Source organism: Schistocerca gregaria, chromosome 4 (assembly GCF_023897955.1).
Source record: "Schistocerca gregaria isolate iqSchGreg1 chromosome 4, iqSchGreg1.2, whole genome shotgun sequence".
In the NCBI taxonomy this organism is placed as follows: Eukaryota; Metazoa; Arthropoda; class Insecta; order Orthoptera; family Acrididae; genus Schistocerca; species Schistocerca gregaria.
In genome coordinates this window covers 286564802-286590834 of record NC_064923.1, presented here as the reverse complement: position 1 = coordinate 286590834, position 26033 = coordinate 286564802, and the positions used below count along the sequence as shown (strand labels likewise).

The 26033-nt window shown below is 37.9% G+C and overlaps 1 protein-coding gene across 1 annotated transcript in view; it reads left to right on the top strand.

The window, feature by feature from the left end:
- The first annotated feature begins 1655 nt into the window (after positions 1-1655).
- LOC126267946 (uncharacterized) overlaps positions 1656-26033 on the top strand; it is a 43920-nt gene continuing 19542 nt past the window's right edge. Inside the window, exon 1 of the mRNA XM_049973261.1 lies at positions 1656-1817. Within this exon, the coding sequence (XP_049829218.1) occupies positions 1810-1817 (8 nt within the window). The 5' untranslated portion in view covers positions 1656-1809. The remainder of the gene's footprint in view (positions 1818-26033) is intronic.

Below are 26033 nucleotides of genomic sequence, written 5' to 3'. Positions count from 1 at the left end.
CCTTCTGAGCTAAAGTAGTAAAGTTGAGTAGTGAAGATCATCCTTTCTCCTGGTGTTGTAGCCATGTACACTGCTATTACTTTTGAATTCGTTCGGATTGTTCACAACAAATTTCATAAGTGAATATCTATATTGTGAGGCTACATTGAAGATTTCTATCTCTTTAAATAAGTGTCTGCAGGATGAACTTGGATTATTCTGATTACACGCTTTTGTACATGAACACTCTTTTACTCAATGACGAGTTACCCCAGAATATGATGCCATACAAAAGCGGAGAATGAAAATAGGCGTGGTAAGCTAATTCACTCAGATGTATATCGCCACAATTTGCAATGACCCTAATAGCCTAAGTAGCTGAACTCAAACGTTTCAGCAGATCCTCAGTGTGTTTCTTCTCGTTCAACCCCTCATCAATTCATACACCTAGAAATTTTGAATATTCTACCTTAGCTACAGATTTCTGATCGAAGTCTATATTTATTAATGGTGTCATTCCATTTACTGCCTCAATCGGGCCGCCCAAAGGCTACTACTGCAGTGGATGACCGCTACATTCGGATTATGGCTCGCAGAAACCCTGACAGCAACGCCACCATGTTGAATAATGCTTTTCGTGCAGCCACAGGACATCGTGTTACGACTCAAACTGTGCGCAATAGGCTGCATGATGCGCAACTTCACCCCCGACGACCATGAAAAGGTGCATCTTTGCAACCACGACACCATGCAGCACAGTACAGATGGGCCCAACAGCATGCCGAATGTAGCGCACAGGATTGGCGTCACGTTCTTTTAACCGATGAGTATCGAATATGCCTTCAACCAGACAATCGTCGGAGACGTGTTTGGAGGCAACTCAGTCAGGCTGAACGCCTTAGGCATACTGTCCAGCGATTGCAGCAAGGTAGAGGTAGCCTCATGTTTTGGGGTGGCAGTGTCTGGGATCGACGTACGCCGCTGGTGGTCATGGAAGGCGCCGTAACTTCTGTAGGTTACGAGAATGCCATCCTCCAATCGATAGCGCAACCATATCGGCAGCATATTGGACGACGTGACCCACCAGCCACTCCGAGGGATCTACGCCGAATCGCCATTGAGGAGTGGGACAATCTGTACCAACAGTGCCTTGATGAACTTGTGGAAAGTATGCCACGACGAATACAGGCCTGCATCGATGCAAGGGGACGTGCTACTGGGTATTAGAGGCACCAGAGTGTGTAGCAATCTGGACCACCACATCTGAAGGTGTCGCTGTGTGATGGTGCAACATGCTGTGTGTGGTTTTAATGAGCAATAAAAAGGGCGGAAATGATATTGCAATTTTCTGTACAGGTTCCGGAACTCTCGGACCGAGATGATGCAAAACTTTTTTTGATGTGTATAATAGATGCTAAACGAATATCATGGAGAGAACTGCAGCGTATGAAGCACGTGAACAGCAAATTTGCGCAACCTATCTGAGATGTGGATGTTTAATAAAAGTTACTTGTAAAACTAAAAAAAAATCTAAATATCTATCAGAAATATCTGACAGTAAAGCAGAAGAGAGAAAATCTTATGGAAGGAAAAATATTTTTTTTAATATTATAGTTTCGCTGGAATAATTATGTGACGTGCAGTTTCCATGAGGCTTACCATGGCACGTAAACAATGATATGAGTTCTTTGGTGATGTAGCGGTTGTTTCAATAGTTACATCAGTGCATCCGGCGTCGCCAGCAACATTTTGGCCACTCATCTAAATTAAAAGTTTTAATCGAACATCTTTTTGGCTTTAAGGAAATCTGTAAAAGTATCGTACACCATCATGCCTGGGTAAGTAGTTTCATAATATATTTTATAATGAAGGGAAAATCCTTTGAAGATGACATGCAATTTTTCTACGCTCAAAGTACCGGTAACGCACTGCAGGAAGATTCTGTCGAAAAGAAAATTTAATTAGTAAAATCTTCTTTGGAGCCTTACACGTTCATTCTTTCACGACTACTGCACTGAAGAACAAGAAATTTAAATTCAGTCTACGTAAAAATTTATACATAAGGACAACGTTTTCTTTTGTCCAATTAAAATAAATCCGACAGTCTGCTTCCATTCCTTACATGTCAGAGTGTAGCCAGAATCTGAAAACTCTTGGACAAAATCTGCCGGATATGAACCACAATATTATCAGCCCCATTCGAAATATTATCAGCCCCATTCGACACGCACTCGTCTAGTCATCTTCACGAACAGATTGGTGTAAAGATGCCTCTTTTATCGGGCACAAGCGCAGACGCGTGAGAGCAAAACTCAGTGCACAAAATCAGTGGAAAGTAAGATATTGTAAGCCTATGCGCTCTCGTGTCCACGCGTTGCCTCATTTTTCAAGCAGTCTGATATGCATATCTTTCTCCATCGGCAATTTGTGCTGCGTTTATTGTGATGAAAAGCGACAGAAAACACGAACGCGACTATGGTTAAAAACAGCATCTAAATAACAGAGGCAAGGAAGTGTTACACTTTTTGCTAATCTCCAAGAAGCCTTGCTTTCGAAGTCGCGTTCACACTGCGAGCGATATATATATATATATTCAGCGTTGGGAAGAGAATGTGGTATAACACTGTAAATAGTCATGTTCTTGAATTTAACCATGGGAGAAAGTAGGTGAAGCAATGTTTTTTAATTAAACCACGGAAGAAGGTAGGTGGATTAATGTATTAAACGAGCGATTGTTATTTATGTTGATCCACCTACCAACTCTCATGATATAATTAAGAAATGCTGGTCCATTAACTCAGTGTGACTCGAAGGTCGGGCGTTTGATATGTATCAACCGCAGTGAGGACGCGATTTTGATACCCAAAGCTTCTTGGAAATTACCGTATCATTACTGCACTTAATTATCGTTATTGTGAGTTATCGTAATATTTTGAAATCCGTAATAGGCCTATGACAATACAGCAACTGAAAAACCCATAGCAAGAATAGAGGTCTATCTCCATTTTGTGAATTGGAAAGGGAAATGTTGGTGCTTTATACATAAAAATTCTTTTCTTCAGAAATTAAAAACTCCGATGTATATTTTTATTATAATAGGCTGGATATATTTTTTACAATGTTTAGTCTCTTACTGTTGTAAGTAGTCACAATTTGTTAATCCTAAAAATGGTGTAATATTACTAATTAGTAATCAGATACAAATTATACGTTTCATCCAACCATTTGCCTTTGCTAAATTTATCAGGTGAATGAACTGATCCTTGCAGGTCTTTGTCAGAAAGAAGATACCCGTAAAACTGTGTGCAAAAGAGACTGAAACGAGTTTTCTCAATAATGATAGCTGTTATCAAAACCAGCACAGCCGTTTTCATCAGGCCACTACAACTAAAAATCCTTTGTACTGCAGCATTTGCACCTGGCAGATGTATCGCAAAATTAACAGTTTTCTCTACATTTTTCATAGAAACATTACAAATTTCATATTTTTTAAAATATTGAGGGGCGTTTTCTTCGTCACCCAATCTTTGATATGCTGTTCCATCGTGTTCTTAAAATGTTCAAATTCGTCGAATAATGAATTCTCTTTGAAAGCAGAGATAGTAACCTAAGTGAATCCTGAACATGAGGCCAATGAGGAAGTGTGTCGTAATAAATCCAAGATAGATCCTGAATGTCGAAATGAGTGCTGACCAAAAAGATATTCACTTCTTTAAGTAGTCATCAAAAATGTTTCGAATGAGTTGAATAAAACTGTTTCTGTAATGATTTCTTCTTTCACAAGTGTTTTCAACATTTCGTTAAGTGCTATAATGACGAGTAAGATATTTCGAGTCTCAATTCGTATAATGTTAGCAACAAAAACTTCTAACTGATCTGTTAAAAATCTCAAATATAATGGGGAACAGCTATTAGAGAAGAAATTTAGCAGAATCTGAGGGCAGTTGTCAAGGGACAAAAAGTACAACTTAAGTCCTCAGAAAATATCCAGTACCCTCTGCAAGGCAACAAGAAGACAGCAAACGTGTTTTTCTGTGACTTAACAGACTTATGCTTCTGCAGCAAATGTATTCGCAGCTGCGAATATGGACCACCTTGGGCTGTGTATTGGAATGGCGACTATGAAAATTTGTGCCGGAATGGGAATCGAATCCGTATTTCCCGCTTATCGCGAGCAGTTACCTTAATCCTAGAACCTCCGGAACATATTGTGTACCTAGAAACGCCGATGCTGTCATCTTGACCACTGTATTGCATTTATTATTTTCGTCTTATTATCATCGTTTCATAGATGTATTACTAATTTTAGAAAACATTTAACTACGGAATCTAATGCTAAAATGAGGCCAATTATATAATTTTATCGCAAATTTAACATTTTCGCGTTTGTTACAAACACGAATTTGTTTTTTAGAAACGGTTTTATCCAAGAAACACGGTTTTTATTTCAAATTCTTTTAGTAGCCTATAGAAGGTGACAGAAATATTAGGTACTTATTATCATATTATACATTATTGTAATATTTTATTTCGTGCAGCAATTAAAGTCGAGAACCATGTTTGCCAAATGCGCGAAGTTGACACTTGGCGCGCTGGCTGAAGGGAATGTCTGTAAATGGGAAATGCCTTTGTAGTCGCTCCCATCAGCCACCGCACCGAGTGTCAAATTTGTTTGCGCTTACAAATACTGTAACATATCTGTAAAATACGTTGTCCTTGATCTTACTTTTTCTTCAGTGTATTTGCACACAGTGTTGTGAATCATTTGTCTTTAATAGCAGGGACTACCTGTACTACCTCCTTAGTTATGTTCTTTTAGCAATAACCACATACTCACACCGTTTGTACTTTTTGCAGATATAGCTTGCCTTATTCCTGCACTACTTCATCTGACATTGCCCCCTCATTTTATTTCCTTCCACAGGCATTTTAAGTTCTGGTTCTGTTTCCACCAACATAGGTTTCGAGCCCAAGTACCCCAAACGAAGCTCCTCTGTAATTTCAGCGAGCGATAAATCAAGAACATTATGAAATACATTAACTGGCCATTTACATATACCGGCTCGAACAGTATATTTGATTCTCATTTGATCTACCACGTCAAAACCATATATTGTATTGTTGAAGAAGTCAATTGTTTCCAGAATTCTTTTGGGGTTAGCTCTAGCCTGAAGCTCAACTTCTGAGCGCAAAATGCTATACACAAGGACATTCTTGTTTCGTTTACCTTGTCACTCTTTAAGAGTGCCATTGTAACGTTTCAAGAGAGCTGAGTTCTAAAGACGAGCTTTCATAGCCTTCACAGCATTAGAAATTTCTCTCCTTGATCGTGTAATTGTTCCAACAGTGCTGGTACCATTACTTTTCAACTTCTTGCCCACTGTCATTACTGTAAAAATGTTGTCTGTATTCACTTTTCACCGCTTCTTTTGAAGCGACTCCATCAACTTCATTACTGCGCTTTCGGGAAGAGTCTCGTCATGTAGTCTGAGGTTGTCTTTTCGTAGAACAGCAAAAGGAATCCATTGTACAGAAACTTTGAGTCAGCATCCACATGAAGCTAAATGTTCATACCAAAATTATTTGGTTTGTTGGGCATATACTGTACTCAGGTCTTTTCTTTTTTTCTCTCTCTTTGAAAAGCTGCTCATCAGATGTCAGATTTTCACCTGGAATATATGTCAATTGACAATTTTCAATGAATTTGTTCCAGACTTTTGACGATAAAGCAAATTTACCGGTCTTCAAGCTATCTGGACCATGTTTTTCTAACGTTAAAGAGCACAAATCTTAGAATTTCCTGGGAACAATTCCTCCCTGTTGTATCACTGACGAATGGCAGTCTCCACTTTTCAGACAGCAGTTCGTCAAGTTCAGTGCTATTGGCTCCTAGAACACCACGAGCACACAATGAAGCAATGAAGGCCTCAAGTTCTTCCAAACTTACACGTCGCAGTTCGTTTCTTAGAACAGGGTTTGCTTTCGTTTCCGTACAGTGTTTTATGTGTTTCAGTATTGATCTATCAAGAAAAAGATGCCATGCACTTACTACACTGTCGTCGGAAACATTCCGCTTTGAATATGGAGTAGTTCCTGAATTTTCTTCCAAGATGCTATGACATGCCAATCTCACATATGTGGTCTTTCAAACTCTACTGTAGTTCACTCTGTGCCTTTTAAGGCATAGTTTGCCTTTTAAGGCATAGTTTCTAACAGCATATGTGTCAAAATATTTCTAAATTTTGAACAGAATCTCCTCAACATCAATTGGCAGATCATCTACTGCTGACGGAACACTATTGTGCAAAACGTGAGCTCCACAGGCAACACCAACAAATTATTTATTTAATTCTGTCTGGAGTTTCTCGTAATCGTCTGTGTTCCATTATGGTTGGATACCCGAAAACTGGTCTTTGCACTGTCTGCAGAAAAATCCAATTACTTTGTCCATTAAACCTCAACTGTCAAAATTTTCCTCAATAAACTGAATTCGTGTATCAGTTGTTTCGTTTCGAAAGTTGTTTCGTTTCGAACATCGCTAATATCCAAAACTTTGACTTCATGCCAGAATCACTAAAGGAATCATTTTCATTGCTTTGTGATTTGATGCATTAGTCATAATAAAAACATATTTTGCTTTTGTGTAGTTCATTAGCTATTACTGTAAGAGCATGGAAGGCAAACGCATTAACAACAATTACTTCAATTTTAGTTTTAGCACAACAATATTTAGGCCTGTCAAAAAGCCTAAGAATCAAAGAAGTAGTACAGTCATTTGATCGAAATAATTGTCATAGACGGTATGATACGTAAACGTACCATTTTGAGCAGTCACTTTTAATCCGGGAATTCCCGGAGCGTTTCTCTTAAACAAATTCATATTCTTGCTACTTGTACATCCCGACGACGCTTCCTGTGCGTCTTCTTCTGGAGGTGATCGCGTATGTCACTTCTCCGCTGTGGCGTAATGAAAAAACCGATCTGCATACGGTGCTCTCATCATTATCAGTCATTTCCCTTTCTTCAGGAAAAGGAAATTCGTTAAAGTCTCATTAACTGAAAGTTTCCACAAGGACATTTTGACCAGACACCACAAATTCACTGACTACTAACTATAGTAGGTGAGTAATAACTTTGTCCGTACAGTTGATCATCCGCCAACTTTAATTTCTGAGACAGAAGTGTCGTAAGTTGCTGCAGTAATCGGTGGACTTGAAATTTTGTCAGTCAGTGAGTGAAATCTGCCAACAATGTGCCCCCTCTCATTCTATTACAGACTGTTAGGATTAGCATGCCAAACAATATTCAATAAGCTAACACACGCTACACTGCGCACGTTCTTCACAAAATTAACTGCCATATGGTTGCAGTCCCGTTAGGAAAAATGGTTTAAGTAATCGTCCTTTACACCTCCTTTGGCTCTGGTTTTACTTGTCTTGAGGGCCATAAAGAGTTGGTAAGATAGGGGTGGGGAAAGGTAATACCTGCTTTTCTTTTCAACTTAATCTCTTACTCTTTCTTCAGGCATAAGTCGAGTTAAACCAAATGTGGTTTATATTGTGAAACTACATATTTCTATTACTTTCTGCTTCTACAAATGTGTTTTTCGCAATTATTTAACTGAATGAGAAATATTATTGCACGCATTTTGTTTCTCGATTAAAATCAGGGACAAATATGTGTCCCTAATCACGTATTTTGTTTCTCGATTGAAATCAGGAACAAATATGTGTCCCTAATTATTTTCTCGGTACACCAGGCCGTTTATGCGAAAACCGGGACTGTCCCGGCAAAACCGGGACGTTTGGTCAGCCTACCAAACATCAAGTGTTCTGTGGTAGAATATCTTCTTCCGTTTCAAGGTACAAGACAGTCCACGACTGAAGATGTATGGCTTAACCGACCCCATGTTATTTAACTATTTTTAAAAATATACAGAATTCTACTCAACAAAAAAAAAGCTGCTTATGCAGGACTCTAACCGGCGTTCGTTCACGTGCTTCTTAAATTGATCACATGATTGAAACACCGACGACATCATGTGTTCATTGGTACACTGTATCTACATACGTACTCCGCAAGCCAACGTATGGTGCGTGGCGGTGGGTACCTTGTACCACTACTGGTTATTTCCTTTCCTATTCCACAGCAAATAGATCTAGGGAACGGCGAATATCTATAGTATCTGGCTCCAAGTGAGTCCTAATTTCTCTTCATCTTCGTAGTACGCGAAACGTACGCTGGCGCCAGTAGAATCGTTCTGCAGTCAGTTTCAAAATGTTGATTGCCTACATTTTGTCAATAGTGTTTCGTGGAAAAACGTCGCCTTCCATCCAGGGATACCCATTTGCGTTTGCGAAGTAACTCCTTCAAAGCAATTATTTAAACAGCTGAATATTCTACCCCTACCGTGCCTCTATATACAGAAAAGAATAATTAATGTAAGAAGAAATATTAACAATTTCCAATCCAACTCGGATCTACATACTTACAACACGAGAAAGTGCAATGATATTCATATAAAAAGAGTTAACAAGGCTTTGGCGCAGAAACAAACAATCATACAAGGAAGCAGATTGAATAACAAACTACCGGTAAAGATAAAAGAAATAAAAAAATTGTCTTCATTTAAAGAAGCAGTATTCAAATTTTTGATGACCAACTGCTATTATAGTGTAAAAGAATATCTGGAATAGCTTCACACTAAACAATTATATTTATGTACTCTATGCCAATAGTAATTTTTATCTGACTGTTGCTATGATCTAAATAAATAATATGTACAAAAGTGCTTTAATTATATGTGTTATATCTAAATATAAACTGTGTATTCTATGTAAAAAGTCTTTCTTATACATCAATGTAAAAAATCAAAATTGTACATGCTATTTCAATGTGGTCTGATGTTATGTAGTCTACTATGCACATCTGTATTTTGTATAGTATTGTTCGCCCTATATGTGTGTGTATATATATATTATGTATTTTTTGACGAAATCCATGCAATGTACTTTGTCTCTGGATGAATAAACTACTACTACTACTACTACTTCCGTGTTGATCGAACTCACCGGTAACAACTCTAGCAGCCCAGCTATCCTCCAGACTGTACAAAATTCTCTCCTACTAGGCCTAAATGCGAGAAATAGGTATTAAATGACGGCGACGTTCTGTTTGCAAATTTCAGAAGATTGTTACAGAGTCAAGATTTTGTTTCTTGACGCAAGACACTGTCATGCGTAATGCAATTCCTGCAGCGATTTTTGCATTTCTAACCTAGCATTTTAGTTGCCATGCCTGAAACTGGGAAATACTTGAGAGATACTTCTTCGAACAATGGAAATTCCAGGTAGAAATATCAAAAACGTTATGGAAGATAGATTGCTACTTACCATAAAAATAACTCGCTAAGTTGCAGACAGGCACAAGTAAAAGACACTTAACACATAATCTTTCGGCCACAGCCATTCATTCACACAGCAAGCACACCTCATACACAATTGACTGGCTGCTCGGGCCAGAAGGTAACTATCACTTGGGATGGTAGCAGCAATATGGAGGAGACAGGGAAGGAAAAGAGGAAGGGATAGCAGTGTTCGAGGTGGGGAAAACAGAGCAGGGATAGGTGGGAAAGTCTGTTGGCAGGGGGTGGCAAACAAAGAGTGTGGGAGATGGGAATGGGGAGGAGGTGATATAACATAGGATGTGGAAACTTTTGGGTGGATGATATGGACACAGTACGTTATCACTTGTTGAGGCCATGATAATTATGGGAGTAGAAACTGTGTTGTAAGTATAACTCCCACCTGAGCAGTTCAGAAAAGCTGGTGGTTTAAGGGAGGATCCAGATGGCTCGGGTTGTGAAGCAGCTATTGAAATCGAGGATGTTATATGCACCTGCATGTTGTGCCATTGGATGATCTACTTTGCTCTTGATCACAGTTTGGTGGCGGCTGTTCATCCTGGTGGACAGCTAGTTGGTAGTCATACCAATATAAAAAGCTGTGCAATGATTGCAGCAGAGCTGGTAAATGACATGGCTGCTTTCACAGGTGGCGTGTCCACTGATGTGGTAGGATAAACCTGTGACAAGACTGGAATAGGTAGTGCTGAGTAGGTGGACTGGGCAGATCTTGCACCTGGTGCTTCCATGGGGATACGATCCTTGTGGCAAAGAGTTGGGATTGGGAGTGGCATGGGGATGGACTAGGAGGTTGGGTGGATGACACAACCTCTTGTGCCTGCCTGCAACTTAGCGCATTATCTTTCTACATCTACATCTATACTCTGCAAACCACCCTGAGATGCGTGGTAAAGGGTATGTCCCATGGTCCCAGTTATCGAGGTTTCTTCCCGTTCCATTCAAGTGTGGAGAGCAGGAAGATGCTTGTTTGGATGCCTCTGTGGATTTAGTAATCATTCTGAATCTATCATCAAGATCCCTGTGTGAGGGATATACAGGGGGTTGTAGCATACTCCTAGAGTCATCATTCAAAGTTGGTTCTTGAAACTTTGTTAACAGAATTTCGCAGGATAGTTAACATCTGTCTTCAAGAGTCTTCTAGTTTAGTTCCTTCAGTTTTTCTGTACCACTCTCCCATGAATTAAACAAACCTGTGACCTTTTGTGCTGCCCTTCTCTGTATACATTCAACATCCCCTGTTAGTCCTATTTGGTAGGGTTCTCACACAGTTAAACAGTATTCTAGGATGGGTAACACAAGTGATTTGTAAGCTATCTCCTTTGTAGACTGATTGCACTTCTTTGGTATTCCATTAATAAACTAAAGTCTGCTGCCTGCTTTACACACGACAGAGCCTATGTGATCATTCCATTTCATATTAGTACAAAGTGCAGGGTGTATCAAAAAGAGTAATCTGAGCTAAAAAAATCATAACTATTTCCTTATTTGAGTTATGTCCATGGACAGTGTACTGTTGGAAAGAGCAAACTCTCGAGTATTACATGGTTCCCACTAGATAGTGTACTCAGTTCTAGTAAAAGTGGTGTCGCGACAACAGAAAGAGTTTTGAGCATTGTGCCGCCCAATAATAGCTGTTCAGCATGACTTTTGTACTAGGTATGGTGCGGATCCTCCTACAAGGCAGAGCATTAGATAATGGCTTGAACACTCCTGAGAAACAGGTTGTCTGTGTAAAGGGAAAACGCCAGGCCATCCTCAAGAGTCTGACACAGATTTCGAACACATCTGCTATAGTTTCACAAGGAGTCTGCAGGAATCTGTTCACTTTGCAGCTTGACAGCTCAACATGCCCTCGATGACCACCTGGCGTGGTCGTGTTGATCTTTACACATGGAACAATACAAAATTCAGCTACTGCAAGCTCTTTGTGAATTTGACAAACAACATGTGGGCTCTGTAATTTCAAACTTGGCCAGATGGATGATGATAGTTTTCTTCCATGCTTAGTGCTTAATGACGAGGCAACATTCCATTTAAATGGAAGGGTGAACCGTCATAATGTGAGAATATGGGTACAGAACAAGCTAATGAAGTTGTACAACATGAGAGGGCTCTCCAGAATTTAATGTTTTATGCAGTTTCACAGGAAAGGGTGTAAGGCCCATTTTTCTTTGCCAAGAGCACTGTTACATGAAGCCGTACCTCGATATGCTTGAGAACTTTCTTTTCCCACATTTGGAGACTGATTTCGAACAATTTCATTTACCGACAGGATGGGGCACCGTCACACTGCTATCTGGAATTGTGGGAGTTTTAAAATCAAAGGGTTACTGAACGATAGATCAGTAGCGCTGGACCAAATGATTCAGCCTTACATTACTGGCCTCCAAGGTCACCGGATCTGACTGTATGTGATTATTTCATGTGGGGGATTGTAAAAGACTCTGTTTATGTGACTCCATTACCAACAACAATGAATGAACTGAAACATCGCATAACAGCATCTGTGAAGGCTGTAACTCAAGATATGCTCGCTGCACTGTGGGAACAATTTGAATACCACATTGACATATGCCATGCATATCTAGGGGTCATATTAAACACCTATGAAGAGGTGTGAAAAAAAACTTATAGACATTCCCATTCAACAAAACTCAAAATTCATTGTATATGTTTATTAGTTTCAGAGATATAGATGTGCTAAATCAGAGGATTCTTTTTGATACACCCTGCATTACACTCATGTATTTGTACGAGTTGACTGATTCCAACAGTGACTCATTGATATTATAGGCATAGGATGCTAGTTTTCTGTTTCATGAAATGGACAATTTTACATTTTGACCATTTAAAACAAATTGCCAATCTCTGCAGCACTTTGAAATGTTATCAAGATCTGACTGAATATTTATGCAGATTCTTTCAGATACCACTTCTTTATAGATAATGGCATCATCTACAAAAATCCTGATGTTAATATTAATATTGTCTGCAAGGCCATTAACACATAACATAAACAGCAAAGTTCCAATGCACTTCCTCTGGTACAACTGTAGTTACTTCTGTGTCTGACGATGATTCTCCATCCAAAATAACATGCTGCATCCTTTCCCCCAGAAAGTTCTCAGTCCAGTCACAAATTTCACTTGGTACCTCATATGATCATATTTTTTACAATACACATATGTGCAGTACTGAGTCAAGCACTTTTCAGAAAGCAAGAGATACTGCATCTACCCCACTGCCTTGAACCAAAGCTTTCAGTATGTCATGTGAGAAAAGTGTGAGTTAAGTTTCACATGATCGAAGTTTTCGGAATCTAGGCTAGTTGGCATTGGTGAGGTTATTCTGTTCAAGATACGTCATTATGTTTGAGTTCAGAATACATTCTAAGATTATACAACAAATTAATTTCATGGATATTAGACACTAGTTTTATGGATCACTTCTACTACCCTTCATGTAGACAGGTATGACCTGTGCTTTTTTCCAAGAACTAGACATATTTTTTGTTGAAGGGATCTATGATAGATTATAGTTAGGAGAGGGGCTAACTCAGCCACAAATTCACTACAGAATCTGACAGGGATTCCAATTGGGCCCTGGATCTTTCTTCAATTTTAATGATTTCAGCTGCTTCTCAACACCACTGACACTAATACTTAGTTCATTTATCTTTTCAGTGGTACAAGGATTAAATTGGGACAATTCTCTTGTGTATTCCTTTGTAAAGGAAAATTTGAAAATGTTGTTAACCATTTCATCTTTTACTTTGATACCCTCAGTTTCAGTTCCTCTCTCATTCACTAGGGACTGGACACTTAACTTTGGTGCCACTAACAGTCTTTGCAAAGGGCCGGAATTTCTTTGGATTCTGTGAAAGATCATTTGACAATATTCTGCTATGATAGTCATTGGAGGCATAATGCATTGCTCTCTTGAGAGCCAAACATGTTTCATTCAGTATCTCTATATTTATAGCCCTATGCTTTGTTTTATGTCTATTATACAGTACTGCCTGTTTGTTTAAAAATTTCTTTACAGTGACTGTATACCGTGGAGGTTCCCTCCCATTATGGGCTGTTCTACTGTGTACATATCTACCCAGAATGTGGTCAACTATTCTTTTAACCTTGAGCCATAGTTTCTCCATACACTCCCGCCCTGTGCTGAAAGTTTCAAGTTCTTCATTAACATATGACAATATTGATTTTTTTATTAAGTTTACTCTATATATATATATATATATATATATATATATATATCTGCTTGTTTTGGTTGCCCTTTACAGTTTGGTAATCATTGTAGACACAACCATGTCATGGTCACTGATACCAGTTTTGATGTGGATGATAGGTGACAATCTACCTTTCCATACATTGTTAAGAGATATTTTTAGTAGTTTTCTGGAGGTTTGTTGGTTTTCATTCCATAATTTGTAAGTTATTTAAAAATGTATACAAAACTTTGCTCAGGTTCTAGTAGCATTTGAAGAGTTGCAACTGGTCTGTCTTTTTCTGTTGTTCAGATTTATTTATTTTTGAGTTCCGTGGATCCTTGATGCGAATGTATCGCTAGGATGTAGAATGTGTCAGGTTATTACAGTAATAGCTCCAAGTAGATGATCATAAGGCAACCAGTTTAACATATATAAGCAGATACATGAAAAAGGACATCCACATGTCAAATAAATACACACAAAATTCAGATAACAACGCAGATAATAGTACAGTAATGACATAGATGATTGCATAAATAATAGTGCAGTAATGACATAGATGATTACATAAATAAATTTAATGTAATTCATCTAAAATATTCTGCCAACAAATGATTTGCTAATCTACATAATCAGTTCTATTAGAAATGCATGAAATTAAACACAAATTCAAGAAATATTACACATTATCAAAGAATTCTGTAAAGAATAGAAAGAATTAACCAAAAGACAAAGTTTTACCTCTGTTTTGAATTTAGTAAGATCCCCAATGACTTATTTGATATGAACAGGAAGTTTACTGAACACTTTTATACTTGAATAATGAACTCCTTTCTGTACCACGATGAGATTTTTTAAATCTTAGTGAAGATCATGTTTTCTTCTTGTATTGTGATCATGGTTTGCACTATTCATTTTGTAAATTGCATAATTTTTGTTCACGAAGTACATTAGTGACAAGCTGTATTGACAAGGCATGGTTATGATCCCCAGCTGTTTCAATAAATTTCTGCAAGAAGATCTAGGATGCATTCTTCTCATAATCCTGATAACTCTCTTCTGTGCAACAAAGACTTTATTTGCTTGTGGTTGATTTCCCCAGAATATGATGCTATATGTCATAAGTGAATGGGAATAACCAACATATGCAGTTTTGATTGTTTCCATGTCACAAACAGATGCAATTGAGCGAATGGCAAATGCTGCTGAATTCAGTCTTTTACGTAGGTCAGTGATGTGGACAGACCAGTTTAGTTTGTCATCAATATGTAAACCCAGAAATTTGGAAGATACAACTTTCATTATTTCTTTGTCTCCACATTTTATTTCAACATTTTCCAATTTTTTTGTTTACTGTCTGAAACTGAATGAAATGAGTCTTATTAACATTGAGGGACAGACCATTTGCAGTGAACCAATCTAGAACTTCTTCGAATATAGTGGTTGCAGTGTTCTCTAGACTGCAGTTGGGTACCTTGTCAATCATAATGGTTGTGTCATCTGCAAATAAGTTGAAGTGTGCTTCTTGGGTCACACATCATGGGAGGTCATTTACAAAGGTTAAGAAAAGTAAGGGACCAAACACCGAGCCCTGCAGCACTCCACATTTTAATGTAACCCAATCAGAGCTGGCATGTGCCTTTGCACAATTGTTTAATACTACCTTCTGTTTTCTGTCTTCTAGATACGACTCAAGCCACTTCCCTACTTTATCTTTTAAGCCATACAGCCTTTCTTAGTAGAATCTTGTGAACTACACAATCACATGCTTTTGACAGATTACAAAAGATTCCAACTGGTGACATTTTCTTGTTTATTGATTCAAGGAATTGGTTGACAAATGGGAAAATGGGTTGTTCAGTTGAAACACCCTTTTGGAATCCAAACTTATTTTTATTAAGGATCCTATATTTATTAAGGTGAGCCATGATTCTATTGTACATAAATTTCTCAAGGATTTTTGAAACACTTGTTAACAATGAAATTGTCCACAGTTTTCAAATGCACTTCTCATAAATCTGTTGGTTGCTAACTCTCTCGTTTTTTTCTTTTGAGACTTACTATTCCTTCAGTGTATGAGTTGAGCCTGCTCAGTATAATTCTTAATATTATTTTTTAGCATATTTATAGTAGAGGTATCCCTCTATAATTCTGTGTTAACATTTTGTCTCTCTTCTTGTATATGGGACACACAGCATGTTTTCCATTCCTTTTGCATTACTTTTTTGCTCCACACCTTTTTAACCAATTCAGCTAATCATCCATACGTCTTGTCTGCCCCTTCCTTGATGAGCTCTGCTGTCATGTCATGTCTATGCTTGGGACCTTCCCATTTTTCAGTCTTTTTGTTGCCTGCTTCACCTCTCTCAGAGTTGGTTCTTCAATTAATGGTTTTATATTCTGGTTGTTTTCTGCCCTGTTTTTGTTGTTGTAGGTGTCTACTAGTTGTTCAGCAGCTCTTTGAAGAATCTCTGCCATTTCTCTACATGCCCTTCATTTGTAGTGATCAGTTTTTCATTCTCATCCTTCATTATTACAGGCTTAGGTCTGTACTCCTTTCTATAGCTTCTCATTGCCTATAAAGATGTTCACTATTGTTCTGGCTATAGTTCTCCTCTGCCTTCTCAATTTTTTTATGAATGATCTTTTCTCTTGCCTGGTTGTTCTCTTCATTTCTCTCATGGCTGTCCTGTTTTTTATTTGGTTTTCATATTTGTTATTGCTCATCGTTGCGTGTCTGGCTGTCTTCCTGGCCTGAACTGCTTTTATACTTGTTTCATTGAACCATGGTTTGCACTTGATACTGCTATTATTGTTATCTCCTAATAGTTTCTGTGCTGTCTTCTTTATAACTGTTGTTATCTTGTTCCATTTTGTACTGATATCTTTTGTGTTGTTTCATTCTCTAATTCTGTGGATATATTTCTAAGTATAATCTTTAACCGTTACACCACCTTCTTTTCTTTTATCCTACTCACATCCGATCATTGGGTTCTTTTGCCACTCTTGCTCTTACTTGGTTGTTTTGGTAATGATTGCCTCATCATTATTAGCACTGGAAAATGGTCTGATCCTATCTCAGCCCCTCTCATTGTCCCAGCAACCGTTACTGCCTTCTTACGTTTTTTGTCTATCAACACAGCGTCTATTTGGTTCCTAGTTAGCCCATCCATTGGGGAAATTATTTACTGACTATTTCCATGTTTCTAGCTGTGCCAAACTTGATGAATCTTATACCATTTTCATTTGATTCAGTGTGCAAGATGAACATGAATATATATTGTTGCCATTGGTGTTCTTCTCCAACTTTGTCATTTAAGTCTTGCAGCACAAGTTTTATGTCATACTATGGTAATCTGGAGCACATCTGGTCAAGATGTCATAGAATTAGTCTTTTATGTCTTTCTCCTTGTCCTCAGTTGGGGCATGGACACTTACTAATGAGATGTTTCTATATTTACCTTTGATTCTGATTTAGCATATCTGTTCTAGTGTCTTCACATTGATCATTATTTTATTATGCACCACAAATACTGTCCCAAATATATGGTGACCATATTTGTTTCAGTTGTATATGAAAGTATAGTTTTCCTCTCTGTGCATGCCTTGTCCAGGCCATCTTACCTCCTTCAGGGCTGTAATATATGCCTTGTACTCTTTTAGTTCTTCATTAATTATTTTTGTCTGTCCTGCAGCATACAGTGTTCTTACATTCCATGTTCTTATTTGCAATTCTTCATTCATAAGCGTGGGTCATTTTCTGTAATGTCTGTTCCAATCTGAGGCTGGGTGTTAGTGCATAGGAAGCCTCCAGTCTTTTACAGTATTGAATGGTTAGTCCAACGATTAACCCTCCCACTTTATTTGGGCTTGGAACCGCCATCTTCCTCTCAGGTGTGGTTTATAGACTTTAACAAAGCATGTGACAGTATAGTAGCAGAGGAGGTGTGGAGGATAATGGCAGAGTGTGGGATACTGGACAAGCTGATAAAGCCAACTAAAATGTGTGTGGTGGAATCAAAGTGCAGAGTGAAAGTACAGGGGGGAGTCCTCAGAAACATTTGAGGTAAAAACATAAGTGAGACAGGAAGATATTATATCGCTAACCCTGTCAAATTTGGCACTCAACAACACCCTGAGGAGAGTAACACAAGAATCTGCAGGAGTCACCATAGTGAAAAAGATGATGTTATGGCTTTTGTGGAAGATACAGTAGTGAGAGGAAAGAGGATGGAAGACCATGAGAAAATGGGAACTGTACTCATGGAAGAAGCTATGAAAGTAGGTCCAAGTATAAATGAAAACAAAACAAAGTTCATGATAATAGGAAGAAGAGCCCAGCTAGGACCAAACCACCTATCAATCAGGATCCCAACAATATAGAAGACAGACACATGTACTTACCTCAGTGTCAACATCAACCAACAAAACCATATTGAAAAAGAGATTATAATGAGAATCCAAACTCGGGGAAGATTTTTAGGAGCTATACATAACATCATAAGATCTAAGTTATTATTCCTTGGCCTCACTCATTCCAGGTTGCCATCCATTCCTGCCAACAGTATCTTCATTTCCCACACCCAGTATCTGCATGTCTCCCATGGTATTATCCTTCCATCTCGTTCTTGGCCATCCTAGTGATCTTGTTCCTTTGGCTGGCTTTTCCATCCATCACTGCCTTTATTACTGTGTTCTCCCCTTGCCTCCTGATATGTCCCTATCACCTGAGTCTTTTAGTTTTCACACTCACTATGATGTCAGGTAGCTTATATAATTGTTGAGTTCTCTATTTTTCCTTATGCTGCACTGTTCACTTTCTTTCACTGGTCCATATATTTTTCTCAGTACTTTATTTTCAAAGTTCTCTCTCTCTCTCTCTCTCTTTCTCTCTTTATTAAGATTACAAAAGAGAAATGAACAGTGCATTACAAAAGTATCACCTAGAGAGTCCTGCAGAAATAAATTCAGGGAGTGGAGAATCTTAACAGTAGCACCATTATATATCTATGAAGCAATTATCATCTTACAAACTAACTGCAATGCAATGGAGAATATCATGAACATAATACAAGAAGAAAAAATGTTTATCGTATAGAAGGAAGTAGGCTAAAATTAACAAAGAACCTGTAAATGCTGTACAACAGTTTACTGCAGTGTATAAAGACGATAGACTGTATGTGTCTTTTTAAAAGAAAATTAAAAAGATATCTGATCAATATTTGCCATTACTGTTTAAAGAATATCTTAAAATAAAAAATTTGTGTATCATTATACATTGCAAAAGGAAACTGCAACAAATGTAAAACTGTGTACAGAATCACTTCTAATATGTAAGATGTATGAAATAATATTTTGTGTCAAAACAACGATGCTGCTGCCCTCTTACTTTTTCTCTGTTTTTCTTGGCAGTGCTGAGTGAAGACCAAGGAATATACACTCCTGGAAATGGAAAAAAGAACACATTGACACCGGTGTGTCAGACCCACCATACTTGCTCCGGACACTGCGAGAGGGCTGTACAAGCAATGACCACACGCACGGCACAGCGGACACACCAGGAACCGCGGTGTTGGCCGTCGAATGGCGCTAGCTGTGCAGCATTTGTGCACGGCCCCCGTCAGTGTCAGCCAGTTTGCCGTGGCATACGGAGCTCCATCGCAGTCTTTAACACTGGTAGCATGCCGCGACAGCGTGGACGTGAACCGTATGTGCAGTTGACGGACTTTGAGCGAGGGCATATAGTGGGCATGCGGGAGGCCGGGTGGACGTACCGCCGAATTGCTCAACACGTGGGGCGTGAGGTCTCCACAGTACATCGATGTTGTCGCCAGTGGTCGGCGGAAGGTGCACGTGCCCGTCGACCTGGGACCAGACCGCAGCGACGCACAGATGCACGCCAAGACCGTAGGATCCTACGCAGTGCCGTAGGGGACCGCACTGGCACTTCCCAGCAAATTAGGGACACTGTTGCTCCTGGGGTATCGGCGAGGACCATTCGCAACCGTCTCCATGAAGCTGGGCTACGGTCCCGCACACCGTTAGGCCGTCTTCCGCTCATGCCCCAACATCGTGCAGCCCGCCTCCAGTGGTGTCGCGACAGGCATCAATGGAGGGACGAATGGAGACGTGTCGTTTTCAGCGATGAGAGTTGCTTCTGCCTTGGTGCCAATGATGGTTGTATGCGTGTTTGGCGCCGTTCAGGTGAGCGCCAAAATCAGGACTGCATACGACCGAGAGACACAGGGCCAACACCCGGCATCATGGTGTGGGGAGCGATCTCCTACAGTGGCCGTACACCTCTGGTGATCGTCGAGGGGACACTGAATAGTGCACGGTACATCCAAACCGTCATCAAACCCATCGTTCTACCATTCCTAGACCGGCAAGGGAACTTGCTGTTCCAACAGGACAATGCACGTCCGCATGTATCCCATGCCACCCAACATGCTCTAGAAGGTGTAAGTCAACTACCCTGGCCAGCAAGATCTCCGGATCTGTCCCCCATTGAGCATGTTTGGGACTGGATGAAGCGTCGTCTCACGCGGTCTGCACGTCCAGCACGAACGCTGGTCCAACTGAGGCGCCAGGTGAAAATGGCATGGCAAGCCGTGCCACAGGACTACATCCAGCATCTCTACGATCGTCTCCATGAGAGAATAGCAGCCTGCATTGCTGCGAAAGGTGGATATACACTGTACTAGTGCCGACATTGTGCATGCTCTGTTGCCTGTGTCTACGTGCCTGTGGTTCTGTCAGTGTGATCATGTGATGTATCTGACCCCAGGAATGTGTCAATAAAGTTTCCCCTTCCTGGGACAATGAATTCACCGTGTTCTTATTTCAATTTCCAGGAGTGTATATAGCTGGCAAATATATGTAACAGTCAGATTATAAATATATCATACATTAATTGATATATATCACTGTATTTTTGGTATGCTTGTGTAAGCTTTATGTAAACATGACGTGTCGAATGTCATTGTAAGAAATGATCCACAGCCTAAGAACAAGAAGAAAAACAAAAACACCTAAATGAGCACAGATATAATACTTTCTCAGAACATTTCTGGAGATGTTATAGAACAAGGGTCAAACAAAATACAGTGTCAGCACATAACAGATAAATCAGAAAACATGCATTTCGAAGATGTTTATACCAAGGTGCTTATAATTATACAATTAAGTTGTGATTAAAACTCTTAAATATTAAAGAGTTGTCAACAAGATAATCATGGACAAACATCACATATTATTCTTAAAGCATAATAAACTTTTGCATATGGGTCATTCCATGTCAAGTCACCCAGGCCGTGACACCAACCATGTCAAATTTTGATGAAACTTGGTACAATTACTTCTTTTATCATCCTGAAAGCACTTGTAAACTGTTTTTGCTCTATCTCTTATAGGTTTTCCTTATATATTTTTGAAGTTTTTAGATTTGACGTTGTTTCAGCAGTCAGAAATCTTAACTTAAACGTGTCCTCAAAAAAAAAAAAAAAAAAAAAAAAAAAATTGGTATATTAAAGAATACTCATAACAGTATGGAATTTTGGAACAAGTTTGTGTATTATTTCTAAATGTTAAAAAATTGCCATAGAGATATATTAAAAATCTTCCAAATTAAAAAAAAAATTACAAGTTTTTTTTTCCTTCCGGACTTTAAGTTTTACAAAAACTGCAATGTTCTAGAGTCAAATTTGTTTTAAAATACTCTTAATTGTATAGGCTACTAGGTAAAAGGAAATTTGTGTTGGCTTTTTAACCTGTTTAATAGTTATCTAATTTTTAAAATAATGTTAATTATACTTAAAAAATAAAAAATACCAAGTGACTTAGACACCGAAAACAAGTTTTTGTCTTCTTGGATTAACAATGTACGCTTGGATTTTGTTTTGCTACTCCTGTGTTTTGAAGTAAAAAATTATTACAGTGTTAAATAGTGCTTGGATAGTATTTTATTAAGTTTATTCGAACTTTCAGTAAGTACTGTTACTTAGTTTACAGATATTCTTTTCCAATAGCCTATAAAAGTAACCAGAACAGTAATCTGACCAAAAGTGGAATCAGTATGCCAGATATTCAAACCTGTAGCGAAGGGTTTTTTAAAAAATCTGACTGTTTGCAAACAACCTACACACCATCAAAAAAAGTTACAACCGGTATCTGAATTGAGTGAGGAAGATAAAGATTTGATCCACTTACAATCTGGAATTAATCTGTGTGAATTTAAGAATATATGTTCACACCACACCTTCTACTTTTTAAATGTTTTTGAAAAGTAGCAAACAACATGTGTAGACCCACTAAAAAAACACAAAAGGCCCATCAAAAAATCGTTGAGAAGTGTAGGCTTGGATCTTTTCTAAACAATTACTGACAAAACATATTAGCATAAAACCTGGACAAAAGATTTGCTCAACATGCTGTAACTTTTGTGAGGAAAAATTAAGAGTTGAAGTCAATGAAAGTGAAACAGATGATGAAGTCATGGTTGAATTAGAATCATTGGAATCCAGAAATGAATCTCTCGTACAAACAAACATTGCTCTTGATAATTTAGGTTCAAAACCGATAAAGCTTCATGGCTTGTCAGAACAAAGTAAAGGGTCTTATTTTAAAAGGAAGGTTAGCAGTATTGAAAAGACTGCAAAAAAGGCGTTTTCAAAAGCATTAAAATATGATGCACCAAGTTCTCATGATGATGAAGAAGATACAAGTGTGGTTTAGAAAGCAAAGGATTTTGATGTAATGATTTCTCTTATGAAAGAGAAGATTTCATCTGTTGGGAGGTCTAGAAAAATCCAGATTCTGACCTTGGCTCCAGATTCTTGGAGTCGAAATAAAGTGATGAAAGAATTTAATGTAAATGAGTACATGGTGCAACAAGCTAGAAAGCTAAAATCTGAAAAGGGTAATTTGAAAACTCCTGTTCCAAAAAAAGGTAAAACTCTTTCTGAAAATGCAGTAAGACTTGTAACAGATTTTTATGAAAAGGATGAAAGTTCCAGAGTGCTACCTGGAACAAAAGACAAAGTAAGTGTTCAAAAAAATGTGTACATGCAAAAAAAGACTCGTTTTGTGTAACTTGAGAGAACTCTGCTATTCTTTCAAATGGGAGAATCCCGAGGTAGAAGTAGGATTTTCAAAATTTTGTTTCTTGAGACCTAAATGGTGTATTCTTGCTGGTGCTGCAGGCACAGACACTGTATGTGTATGCAGTATTCACCATAATGTTACACTATTACTGGATGCTGTGAAAATTGGAGGATCTTGTAAAGACTTAATTAAGATACTTGTATGCAACATGGAAAATCAAAACTGCATGCTGCATCATTGCGACAGCTGTCCTGCAAATACTGCACTAACTGAGTACTTTACTGAAAAACTAAGTGAAGATTATGATTTAGAAGAAGAAATTGTAATCAGTCTGTGGGTTAACACAGAGAGGGCAGAAATGATCAAACAATCACTGTTGAAGACTACATTTCTTTATGGGTTAGGTCATTAGAAAAGCTCACCCCGCACTCTTTTATAGCAAAATCCCAATCAGCAGCCTTTAAAAGATTGAAAGAAGACCCACCACCCAAAACAGCAATTACTGTGATGGATTTCAGTGAAAATTATTCCTTTGTTATACAAAATGAGAACCAAAGTTACCACTGGAAGAGAGGTGGTTGTACTCTACACCCAGTTGGAATTTTTCTAAGAAATGAGGAAAACAATGTTTTTGTTTCCAACCACTGTTTTATTAGTGATGACCAAGAACATGACACTGGTTTTGTTAACTTTGTACAAAAAGAAATTACAAAGTGGCTGTCATTACACCATACTGACATTGACTCAGTTCACTACTTTACAGATGGTTGTGCTGGACAGTACAAAAATAGAAACAGTTTTAAAAATTTGACTGAACACTTGAGAGACTTTAATTTGAAGGCCCAACACACTTTTTTTGCAACAAGTCATGGGAAGTCAATTTGAGATGGCCTAGGAGGAACTATTAAAAGAATTTTAAGGAAAGCCAGTCTACAGCTTTCAGACGAAGAACAAATAATAACAGCAGTCGATGTGTACAAGTTTTGTGAAAAAAATATTGAAAACATTCATTTTCACTTTATTGACAAAAAAGAAGCTGATTTGCTACGGTTAAACTAGAAAAACGTTTTTCAGCAACCCGAACCATTCCTGGAACAAGAAGTTTTCATAACTTCAAACCACTTCCAACAAACAACCTTGAAATTAGAAGGGCTACAGATAGTGTAAAACCCTCCTTAGTCTTTTCCTTCCATTCTTCTTCTGATTGGGTTCATGTTGAACCATCCATAAATAGCTATGTGGCTGCAAATTATGATGGTAACTGGTACTTTGGACTGGTAAAAACAATATTCAATGATGAAGAAGATGCAGAAATTCTATTTCTACATCCTTCAGGACCAGCTGCATCATTTTATTGGCCTGAAAGAGAAGATTCTTGAATAGTGCCTTTGGAGCACATAGTTTATGTAGTAGACACACCTCAATCAAGTGGCACTGGAAGAATGTATTACTCAAAAAAGACCGTATCAAAAGAACTGAAAGCTCTTGGATGAAGTGGAAAAACAGTTTGAATTAGCATTAATGTTTATTAAAAGGACAAAATTACTCAAAAAATTCTGTTTCGAGCAACCAGTTGGGTTATACAAAAGTGTCGTAAGTTCACTATCTTTGTACATAATTCTAATGTAATCTACTATAATTAATAAAATATTAAAAAGCCATCATTATTTTTGTTTTATCAAGTAGCCTATATGTTTAAGAGTAAATTAAAACAAATTTGAGCATTCTATCAGGTCTGAGACTCTAGATATTGCAATTCTTATAAAACAAAACATCTGTTAAAAAAATAAATAAATACACTTTTTCATATAAAATATTAATATATTTTAATAGTATCATTTTTATCTTCAAATATGTATAATAAATAAACTTGCTGCAGCTTCCTTTATCACTCTGATAATCTTTATTGCTATTTTAAAATTTTTCTGAGTGCGGATGGATATGTGTGTGCGCGCGAGTGTATACCTATCCTTTTTTCCCCCCTAAGGTAAGTCTTTCTGCTCCCGGGATTGGAATGACTCCTTACACTCTCCCTTAAAACCCACATCCTTTCGTCTTTCCCTCTCCTTCCCTCTTTCCTGATGAAGCAACCATTGGTTGCGAAAGCTTAATTTTGTGTTTGTGTTTGTTTGTGTGTCTATCAACATACTAACGCTTTTGTTTGGTAAGTTACATCATCTTTGTTTTTAGATATATTAAAATTTTTTTGTTTATTCAAATTGTGATATTCTTCCCAAAAATAATTCATACATCATGATGACTGTATGTGTGCTGCCATGGCACATTGCCTCCACAGCTTGTATTTTGTGTCAGAATTCTAACAGCTTATGTAAGTGTATCCAGCTTTTTATTTATATCACTAAGGTGCATCTTCAATCCTGAATGTGTAAGCCTAAAATCTATGTATAATAAAACAGACTTTGCAGGAAGCAGGTTTTTGTGTGGTAGGGAAGTTAATTGCCACAGTTTTTTTCAGAATTTATGAAGAACCTGTTAGTTCTGAACAATTATGCTAAATTTTTCATTACCACTGTTGCAGCTTTCTGCAGAATTTCCTCTTTGTTTGATCTAATTAGAATATTTGTGTCATCTGCAGATGGTACTGTGGTTCCAACAGTTTTTTTTTTCTGCCAAGTCATTTACACTGAGCAGACTCATACCTGATTCTTTGTACAATGCTGTAAAACTTAAAATTCTGAGTGTTTCTCTGTTTTTGTGCTTTATTTCTGTAATCTGTTGATTATTGAGGTGTGATTAGATCTTTTTTTAGATTTGCCTCTAATTCTTAACTTCTTAAATTGTGCAAGAAAACGTCATGATCAATAACCCTCCAAGCAACTAAATTTTGCTGAAGCTCATCAACATTGATAGTAGCCTACAATTACCAATTCCATATTTGATTCTGCCTACCTCCTAAGTTCTGGCTATGCATCGTATTTATTAGTGGTGTTGCCACTATTTTTTTTTTTAAAAAAAAGGGTTTCACATGTAGTTAATTTACAGAAAAATATTTCTTTTAAAACCTTTAATTACATTTTTACTATGACCGTACATATAATTTACAAGAATAGTTATTTCATCAGTGTGAAGGACTAGCTCTAAATTATGTGCTAATTAAAGCTGATTCACACACATGAGAATCTGTGGTGGAAGTAAGTTCAGAGCATTCGTTACTTCCTTCCATTAATTATCCTTTCACTGAGATAACACTTCCCTGTCCATCCTTTAGTTGATTTATACAAAGCAATATGAGTGCCCAGGTAATTTTTGTTACTCTAGAGAAACTAGTTACTTGCTGTACGACTCATT